Source organism: Polypterus senegalus, chromosome 10 (assembly GCF_016835505.1).
Source record: "Polypterus senegalus isolate Bchr_013 chromosome 10, ASM1683550v1, whole genome shotgun sequence".
Classification (NCBI taxonomy): Eukaryota; Metazoa; Chordata; class Cladistia; order Polypteriformes; family Polypteridae; genus Polypterus; species Polypterus senegalus.
The window spans coordinates 173,372,375-173,382,651 of NC_053163.1; the positions used below are offsets into that span (position 1 = coordinate 173,372,375).

Genomic DNA, 10,277 nt, shown 5'->3' on the forward strand with positions numbered 1-10,277 from the left:
AAGTTGGCAAGATGAGAACTGTATCATACTTTTTAGAGACATTACCTCCTTCTGTTTCACTTGGGGCCTTCACCAGCATCAGTCCATCTTTGCTGTCTACAATCAATGGCTCTCTGGAGCAAAGGTATGTTCTATCCGATCTGAAACATGACAAGGTAATTCCTTTACTAAAAATACCTAATCTTTATCCTAGCACTGTGTGCAATTATTAGACAATTTCAAAACTACTGTTTAATAGTAAAATATTAGATATGTTTGTTGAAATCCAATTTAAATCCCTATTAAACAGTTTACAGATTTTGTATCCTTTACAATCTGGTTTTCAAAAGCAGCACCCAACTGAGACTCTTCTTTTAAAGGCCTATAAATGATCCCCTAATGGCTTTTGATGGAGAGGATTCTTCTGTACTTGTTCTACTTGACTGTAGTCCAGCCTTTGATACTGTGGATCATAACATCTTACTTAATAGGTTTAGATGGTGGACTGGTATTTCTGGCTCTGCCTTACACTGGTTTTGATTGTACTTCTCAAATAGGAGCTTATCTGTTAATAGGAATAACTTTTCATCTTCCATTGCTTCTCTAATCTGTGGGGTTCCCCAAGGATAATTCCTTTGTCCGCTGTCATTTTCATTTTAATTTTCCTTTAGAAGAGATCATTCAGTCTTTTAAAGACATCTCTAATCACTTCTATGCTGGTGATATCCATCCATCCATTATCCAACCCGCTATTTCCTAACTACAGGGTCACGGGGGTCTACTGGAGCCAATCCCAGCCAACACAGGGTGCAAGGCAGGAAACAAACCCCGGGCAGGTCGCCAGCCTACCGCAGATGCTGATGATATTCAACTGCATATTTCTTTTAAAAGACACCAGCTCGATAAGTTGTTCACCCTAGCTGATTGTGTTTAACGGATACATGAGTAGCTCTCTAACACTTAAATATATTTAAAATCCAGCAAAAACAAAACCATAATTATGGCTTCCGCGGACACTTATCCAAAGATTAATCAGGCACTTGCATCTTTCTGCATGACTGCTAAATCAATTGATCCGAAACTTTGGAGTTATATTTGATCCCTCTCTGAGTTTTAATTCGAATATTAAATCTATTTATTGTTCCTGTTACTTTCATTCAAGGAACATTTCAAAACCGTATTTTATAGTTTCATCATTGGAGCAGAAAAATGTATTCACGCATTTCTTTTCTCCCACTTAGCTTATGGTAATGCGCTGTTTGAGTGGCTTGGACAAATCATCCATTTTGTGTCTTCAAGCTATACAAAATACAGCGGCCAGGTTGCTAATGCGTTCCAGGAACAGAGATCATATTACACCTATATTATACTCTCTATATTGGCTTCCAGTGGATTTTAGGATTCATTTCAAAATTCTGGTACAGAGAGTGTTAAACAGACAAGCTCCAGTGTATTTATCCAATCTCTTTCTCACACTTTCTGCCTTTCACACTCAAAATCTGTTAGTTGTTTCCATGTATGAGATTAAAGACAAGGGGTGCATAGAGCCATTCAATCCTCTGCCCTGAAGATTTGAAACAATCTCCATCTTCACCTTTGTATGGCTGAGTCTGTCGACTCTTTTAAAAAAACTTTGTTTAGCCAGGCTTTTGCTTAGAGTATTATTGTTATTAATTTTATTTCTATTGTATTTCCATTTTTTTATGTACTCAATAGATTTTACTCTACTGTGTATTTTGATGTGTTTAAGTCTTGCCTAGTTTCATCTTTTGCCTTTTATTTTCTTTTATTGTACAGCACTTTGTGACTTCTTGTCTGTGAAAGGTGCTTTATAAATAAACTTTTACTTATTTACTTGTTCCTGAAGACTGATATGCTCCAGCTACCTTGCAAAACTTGACCTAAATAAGTGGATTAGGAAAATGGATATGATAGCCACTGCAGTTTTTTACACTGTGATGTGCTGTGCTGGTAAAGTCACTTCAAGAGAAGCCCACCAAATCAAGCTGATTAATGAGGGAGGCTCAGTTACGGGATGCACAATCGACCCACTGGAAGAAGCAGTAAAGGAGAGAATGAAGACAAAACTAATGTCCATTTCGAACAATGCTGCACACTCTCTCTATCACTCATTATGTGCTTTCAGCCAATGAATTATTCAGCAGAATGTCAAAAAACATTACTGGGCTTCTTTATATCAACTTTTTTTAATGCCTCTCTTTATGAGCTCCTTCCAAATTTGAAATGCTTGAAGTATGACTTATGTATAGAAGATAAACTCAGCATATGTAGACAATCCGTACATTTACAACAGATCTGTTTTAAGTGTGGAAGGCCCAGTCTGTATATTTCAAATCCACCTGCCGAAAAAACAGTTTATTACCAGGGTGACTGCAATCCATGACTGAGGGCAGCAGAGAACTTCATGTTTTATACAGAAGACATACATGAAAATCATTGCCAAACCAAATTATTAAAAGCTCTCCTCTTCTACTGCTCCTGTAAACTTTTAAATAACCATTCACTACCTCTGGCTGCAACTCACTGCAAAAAAGTATAGGGAGCAATGGTTCTCATATATATATTTTGAGGACAAGCAAGACCTCCATCTTGACCAATGCCATAATTAATAGCAGTTTTTCAACCTAACTGACACAACGTTGTGTGGTCACATCACATTAATCATTTGTTACCTATTGATGTGGTCTTATCTACACACATCACAGCTCAAGGAAAATTTGGGGGTTTATCCAGTGTACACATTTGTTCACTCAGTGCATTTTATCCTGAATGGTTTTAAACAAAGTTCGTTCCTCCCCAAGAAAAGAAAGCAGGCAACAAAGAACAAATTTTCAATTTGCTCCTTTGCACTTATCCAACCCTGTTATGCAGCACCCAAGAGAAACAATCAAGACAAATGCTGGCATAAACACCACTTCAGCAGTTCAACAAGCATTAGTTTAATTCAGACTGTGGTCATATTGTGCTAAAAAGAGTCAAAGTTAAACTGGGGGAACTTTCAGACCAAGCTTTCACATCGTTTAAGATAGAAAAAAAAGTTTTACATATGAATGTGCTGTAAACATTGAATAGGAACACATGTAAAACGGTCACCGCAACAAAAGGTCTTCCTAAAAATCACAATGCATCCACTCAATGGAAAACGCTCAATTATGAATGAATGGGTGGCTCTGAAAAGAGCCGTTGATGTTCATAAGAGTATCGTCAAAGTTTACTTGCTCTTAGCTGGTTTCTCAGTCTTCTTGGGCAGAAGCACTGCCTGAATATTGGGCAGCACACCACCCTGAGCGATGGTCACACCACCCAGCAGTTTATTGAGCTCCTCATCGTTACGCACAGCCAGCTGCAGATGGCGAGGAATGATTCTGGTTTTCTTATTATCGCGGGCAGCGTTGCCGGCTAACTCGAGAATCTCAGCAGTCAGGTACTCGAGCACGGCAGCCAAGTAGACGGGAGCACCGGCACCAACACGCTCAGCATAGTTGCCTTTCCTCAGAAGCCTGTGAACACGGCCAACGGGGAACTGCAAACCAGCTCGAGAAGAGCGAGTCTTAGCCTTGGCGCGTGCCTTACCACCGGTCTTTCCTCTTCCAGACATGTTCGCTTCTACACAACTCTAAAACAACACACTAGCAGCCTGGCGATGCGCGTTTATATAGGCTTCCTTCGGGCGCGACGAGCTGAACTGCTCATTTGCATGTGGCGTTACGTCACACGGCTGCCTCGGATTCAAAGAATTGGCGCTCGACCGCACAACGGTTAGAATTCAAAAATAAAGCTAAGAACGTAAAATTACAAAGTGCCTATTTTATTGTTCTGATCGTAACTGTGTACTGCATGTATACATACACGTATGATTTGTTGTTATGCATTACATCTCTCTTCCTGGATTTCATTGCACTAAAATATGATTCACTTTTATCCACTACACCTCTCTTTGTGTTTCATTGCAGTTCCTAGTATGACATTAGAACTCTGATTTGGCAAACACGTAGGTTTGTTTTTTTAAAGATTTGTTGTTCAAGGTGCTATACGGGGTGGAAAAGATGGATTAATTGAGCACGATTGCGTTATTCTGCATTCACCCCCTTGTAGTCGCCATGTGAACGATTTTCATGATCTCTAATTGTACTACAGTATTCCAAATGAGAGCAAATCCATACAAAACGATATCGTCTATTTTACAAAGTACGATACGAATCGGCAAACTAGGGCGCTCCTAAATAATAAATAAATTCAGTATATTACATTCTTAAACAAAAAGGTGTTATATATGGCTGAAATCGACTTCGCATACAGAAAAGTGAGTTATTAGCACTTTATAAATCAGGGAAGAATACTGCATGGTGATAGAAAAAATAAACCCTTTAAATGTACTTTTAAAAACAGAAAAAGTGCGCGAAATAATTTTTGTCCCGTTCTTTGACTTAACGGTCGTGCCTGAAAGGAGGGAAACAGCTGTTCGCTTGTCATTGGGTGGCTACTCCTCACAGCGCAGCGAATGTCATTTGCATAAAGGGTTGGTTATAAAAAGAGAAACGCGGGCAGCTGCGATTTTTATCTTGTGTTGTTACAACTTGTAGCCATGCCTGAGCCGAAAACTGCTCCTGCTCCCAAGAAGGGCTCTAAGAAAGCCGTTTCTAAGAGTCAAGCCAAGGGTGGGAAGAAACGCAGAAAGACTAGGAAGGAAAGCTATTCCATCTACGTGTACAAGGTGCTGAAGCAAGTCCACCCTGATACAGGTATTTCTTCTAAGGCGATGGGAATCATGAATTCCTTTGTGAATGACATCTTTGAGCGCATTGCTGGTGAAGCTTCTCGTCTGGCGCACTACAACAAGCGTTCAACTATCTCATCCCGGGAGATCCAGACTGCTGTGAGGCTGCTGTTACCCGGAGAGCTGGCCAAACATGCCGTGTCTGAGGGCACCAAGGCAGTTACCAAGTACACCAGCTCAAAGTAAACAAATCTTTTTTTTGATAAAACGGCTCTTTTCAGAGCCACCCATCTCATCCAGAAAAGAGCTCCACTAACCAGATCAGCAAAACTGTGTGCTTGGGTATTTTACTCCCGTCCCTTTAGGTTGCGTTATGTTACCTAGAGGTGCCTTTTCCAAGTGCTGGTGGTCCAGTTAGAAAACCATTCTCCCTCACAACAGCGTATTTTCTTCTGCTGTGAATTTTGCTCCAAGACTGTCTAATACATGTGAAGAAGCCAAAACATTGGCAATTGGACAGCAGATCGTTGTAGCTTCTAGGACGTATTAAATACATATTCTAAAGCCCACTAGCTCTCAATGTTACAGCTCAGGAAGTATGCCTCCTATGGTAAGAATGCATGACGGTTTAGTTCGGATTTCGAACCTGTACTAAACGTTACTATACAGTCTTCATTTTTATTGCTATTTAATATTTCTTTGTATCGGTATACTGCTGCTGGATTATGTGAATTTCCCCTTGGGATTAATAAAGTATCAGGCTGCGAACAGCATGAGATCTGAGTCAATGCTCGAGCGGTGTAAGTATGGCAGACCAAAATTACAAGGAAAGCTCTCAAAGTAGAAAATATGGGTGGCTCTGAAAAGAGCCTTTGGGTTATTTACTTAACACTTTTCTCGCTTAACCTCCAAAACCATACAAAGTACGGCCCTGTCTCTTCAAAGCGTACACCACGTCCATGGCAGTTACCGTCTTCCTCTTGGCGTGTTCAGTGTAAGTAACTGCATCACGGATGACATTCTCAAGGAAAACTTTGAGCACTCCACGCGTTTCCTCGTAGATTAAGCCAGAAATTCGCTTCACGCCACCTCGACGAGCTAGACGGCGAATGGCAGGCTTCGTGATACCTTGAATGTTATCACGAAGCACTTTACGATGACGCTTTGCGCCACCCTTACCAAGTCCTTTGCCTCCTTTCCCACGGCCAGACATCGTTTCCTTGCTTAATGAACTTGCAAATGGTAAACGAGCGAACTAGGCCGTCGCATGATATAAGTACAAAGACGACCTGTTCGAACACAGCACAGGAAATGGCTGGGCGTTTTTTTTTTTGAAAATCGCGCTTAGGATTTGCTTTTTGCCACCCGAGAGGAGATGTGATGTACAAAGCAACTATTCCGCCATGTGGAACAGAATATCAAATCGTCCTGGAAGGTGCCTCTTATTGCGCCTATAAATTGTTAATAGTACCTTTTCAGCCGTTTGGACAAACAGTGCCTTCAAGGGGGTTTAAATAGTGGACAACGGTTTTCTGTGCTCCGTTTGCTTTTTGATGAAAAAAATTGCAAAAATGCCCGAAAGCTTATTCTTTTATTGTATATCCCGTCCACGCCTCATGCCTGTTTAAATAGAAAAAATATTTCCATGTGCAAGTTCATTCATAATACAATCAACTCTCTATTAATTATGCTTTGATTGGATTTCTTCATTACAAAATGCAGAAATTGACAGATTTCCTTTGTTATGACAGCCATCTTAATTACAACAAAAATCATTTTTTTAAATACAAAATATTTATATAAGTCTGAACATGAAGTTAAGACTACACATAAATAAAAGGCTATATTTTTAGAATACAAGTGGCTGAAATGAGTTTCCTCTGCAGGGAATCTGGGCTTTCCCTTAAAGATAGGGTTTGAAGCTCTGTCATCCAGGAGGAGCTCAGAGTCCACTGCTCCTCCGCACCAGGAGGAGTCAGATGAGGTGGCTCGGGCATCTGATCAGAATGCCTCCTGGATGCCTCCCTGGTGAGGTGTTCTGGGCACGTCTAACTTGGAGGAGGCCCCAGGGAAGACCCAGGACACGCTGGAGGGACTATGTCTCTCGGATGGCCTGGAAACACCTCAGGATTCCCCCGGAAGAACGAGTAGAAGTGGCCGGGGAGAGGGAAGTCCTGGCATCTCTGCTCAAGCTGCTGCTACCCGATCTCGGATAAGTGGAGGAAGATGGATGGGTGAATAGATAAAATATATGAATTTGTGCAAAATAAATCTTTCAGACAATAAAATAAAAGAAAAATTAAATACCCCAGATTACACCAATAATAACAAGACAAATAAACGTAATTACCATTCTTAATAAATATAAAATAAGTCAAAAACCAGAAAACACAATTTGAAGAAGAAAATATCAAATAACAGAACAAAAACAACTGCAAATGACAAAAAAGACAGTTAAAGCAGAGACCAGGGATAGCATCCTGTGACATCATTTATCAAACATTGTGTGCTTTGAAGCACTATGCCCGAAAAGTCCTAACAGTCATCACAGATGACTTAAAAGTCCTAACAATCATGACAGATGACTTGTATGTTCACCTTTAACAAAAACTTCATTCTCTCTAGGAACCCTTATTGCAGCATGAGCAAATTAAAGCGATCTGATTACATTTGGAAAACAATACACTGTTGAATATTGTCTTTTTATGAGATATAACAACATGTTATGTTATATGTATAAGTACCCACACCATGTAAAACTGGATGGAGTGGTTTGTTCATCAGTTAAAGGCTTTCAGTACAGTGGAAATTATGGGGTGAGGCTTGGCTGAGATATTCCTAACCTGTCTGCTAGGTCCCTGAGTAGTGACAACAGGTTGTCAAAACTGACAAACAAAATTATAAAGTTCTTCAGTGCAAATATGCATCATGGGTCCTCTTAAAAGTGAATTATAATACATTCTGTACATCATATTCATCATATTTGAGTTATGTTACTCATGGCAACCCATGTAATCCAACTAGGTTAATTCCAAAATGATGATGTGAAACCATCTTTTGGGCTCACCCCCTGTAAGACAAAGGGTAAGGGTTGGGTATAATGCTATTTTAGTGGCAGGTACAGAAAAGAAAAGAATTAGATGGAGTAGAGTCTAATAGTGGACACTAGCTTTGGGAATTTGAAACATTGCCACTTTGATAAGAAAGGAGGCTCAGCTGGTTTGGAAGGTGGGCTAATACCATCTTATTATAGTTGTCATCACCACAACACATAGCATGGGTTCTGGAACTAAACATCTTGATTGGGGATGCTCTCTCTTCTCCTCTTGAGCTCCGATGTGTGAAAGGCCTTGGGCGGGTGTGAGTATACAAACAAGTCTGGATGAGTGTTGTTCAATTGGAATGTTTATGCATGGAAGAGAAGGTATCCTCAATGAGGCTTCAAATCACAGAGGGAAAAAGTCTGATTATTGTTTGTACATATACACCAAGTAGCTGCCTGGAGTATCCAGCCTTCTTAGAGAAAGTTGGTGAGGTACTTGAAAATGAGGGAGATACCTGCAGGGACATCACTAAGCAAAAGGATTTGCTCGATCTGAACCAGAATGGTGAGTTTTTAATAGATTTCCATGCTAGTCATGGATTGTCTATAACAAATACCATTTTTAAACAAAATAAAGTTAATAACTTTACCTGGCACCAGATTATACTTAGCTGAAGATCTATGATAGACTTTGTACACTGTAGTATCATCTGACCTGAAGCCATATGTTTTTGACACTCAGATGAAGAGAGGCTTCGATCAGTCAGCTGATCACCATTCAGTAGTGAGCTGAATATGAAGTAAGGGGTATAGGTTGAATAGACCAGGAAATCCAAGATATACAGTTAGGGTGATTCTGGAACATTTGGCTGAGGCTTCTATTTGTGAAGAGTTCAACTCCTATATCCAAAAAAAAGCCTCTCTTGTACAGAGTGAGGTTAGGAACATTGATTCTGAATGGACACTGTTCAAGATGTCCATTGCGGAAGTGTCTGCTAAGATCTGTGGTCTCAAAGCAGTCAAGCCATCTCGTGGCGGCAGCCCTAGGACCCTATGGAGGACACTGGAGATGAAAGCTGTCAGACTGAAGAATGGGACTTTCAAGGAAATGCTATGTGTGAGATCTCTTGTCTAATTTGGGAAGTACTGACAGGCTAAAGAGACTGAAGAAAAAGTGGCTATGAAAGCAAAGGCTTGAGTATATAATGAGTTTGGGAAGGTCATGGAAAAACACTATCAGATGGCCCAAGGTTTGTTCTGGTAAACTGCTGAATGATCTTACACAGACTGTGTTAAGCAGGGATTGAAAGACACTGACATCTTGGGAGATTAACAAGCAATGGAAGTAACACTTTAAAGAATTCCTCATCCTGGTGAACAGGCCCTTCTACTAAGAGGATGCATTGGATATGTCCGTTTGGGGTGATCCCATCACTGTTGCTGAAGTCACTTTGGTAGATACACTTTTAAATTGGGATAACAGGATAAAATCAAATGTGTGAGCTTTGCTTGGAAAGAGATCAGAAAAAAATTTGAATCCAGTCTCCTAGAAATTTAGAAGGGTACCAATTCACAGTCCTGCAGTTTGGCAGGGGAGTGGAGCTTGAATTGAACAAAAATATCAAGTGTTTATGTGAAATTTAGGAATATTCATAACTCCGTCTTTCATTTGAAGAATGTACAATTTGTACACTATGTACTGCTTATCTGAAGTACAGTAAAAGGGTGAAACCAAAAAAAAAGTGAAAATAACATTTCTTTCAATTATACTTGTACACATTGGAAATCTTACCTATGAGTTTATTTTACTATGATGTACACCTCCAAATCTGTAGTCACCTATGGAAGGTCCTGGATAATGGATTGTGTATCCAGCTGATCACAGTTTGTGAGGCTTGAGGACTGTGTCTCTGATGTTGATGTAAGCAGCACTGTAGCACCACAGGGAACAGTCCAGCATCCTTTCCTCTTCACCCTATAAACCTTGGCCAATAAATATAATGCCAGGTCATCTGTCTTAGTGCAAAGAGAAATGTTTGCAACTTGGTATCAATGAAACCAAGGAGCTGGTAAGTGATTTTCATTACAACAAAGAGTCTGAATGACCCAGTCAGCATTCAGGGAGTGGATGTAGTGAATGGCTACAAGTACTTGGGGGGCCGCATTACTTCACTATTTAAGGTGGCAGAGCTTTATCTGGTAGACTGCAGTTTGTGAGGCCCAAGGACTGCGTATCTGATGGGGCTATAAACAGCTCTGGAACACCACAATGAACAGTTCTGTCTCCTTTACTATTCACCCTGTACACCATGGACTATAAATATAACAACAGATCATGTTTCTTGGTGCAAAGAGGGTTGTTTGAAACTTGACATCAACAGAGAGTTGATGTGGAGGTGGTGCAGTGCAACATGCTCTTCAGGGTTCAGATAAATGACAGGCTGGACTGGTCTACTAACACTGAGGAATTACATAAGAACGGGCAAAAGAGACTTTTTTGTTCTTTAATGTGGGTAG

General features: G+C 40.3%; 3 protein-coding genes across 3 annotated transcripts; 1 reads left to right on the top strand and 2 right to left on the bottom strand.

The window, feature by feature from the left end:
* Positions 1–3,161: 3,161 nt before the first annotated feature.
* On the bottom strand, positions 3,162–3,615 carry LOC120536317 (histone H2A-like). Its single transcript, XM_039764640.1, has one exon. It carries the CDS (start codon positions 3,596–3,598, stop codon positions 3,212–3,214), a length of 387 nt encoding a protein of 128 aa, XP_039620574.1. The 5' UTR covers positions 3,599–3,615; the 3' UTR covers positions 3,162–3,211.
* Positions 3,616–4,576: 961 nt separating this feature from the next.
* Positions 4,577–4,997, top strand: LOC120536318 (histone H2B 8-like). Its single transcript, XM_039764641.1, has one exon. It carries the CDS (start codon positions 4,586–4,588, stop codon positions 4,961–4,963), a length of 378 nt encoding a protein of 125 aa, XP_039620575.1. The 5' UTR covers positions 4,577–4,585; the 3' UTR covers positions 4,964–4,997.
* A 621-nt stretch (positions 4,998–5,618) lies between these two features.
* LOC120538310 (histone H4) lies at positions 5,619–5,930 on the bottom strand. Its single transcript, XM_039767771.1, has one exon. It carries the CDS (start codon positions 5,928–5,930, stop codon positions 5,619–5,621), a length of 312 nt encoding a protein of 103 aa, XP_039623705.1.
* Positions 5,931–10,277: the final 4,347 nt, after the last annotated feature.

Coding starts and splice junctions, on each gene's coding strand:
- LOC120536317 (XM_039764640.1), bottom strand. CDS start 3,598: ATGTCTGGAAGAGGAAAGACCGGTGGTAAGGCACGCGCCAAGGCTAAG.
- LOC120536318 (XM_039764641.1), top strand. CDS start 4,586: ATGCCTGAGCCGAAAACTGCTCCTGCTCCCAAGAAGGGCTCTAAGAAA.
- LOC120538310 (XM_039767771.1), bottom strand. CDS start 5,930: ATGTCTGGCCGTGGGAAAGGAGGCAAAGGACTTGGTAAGGGTGGCGCA.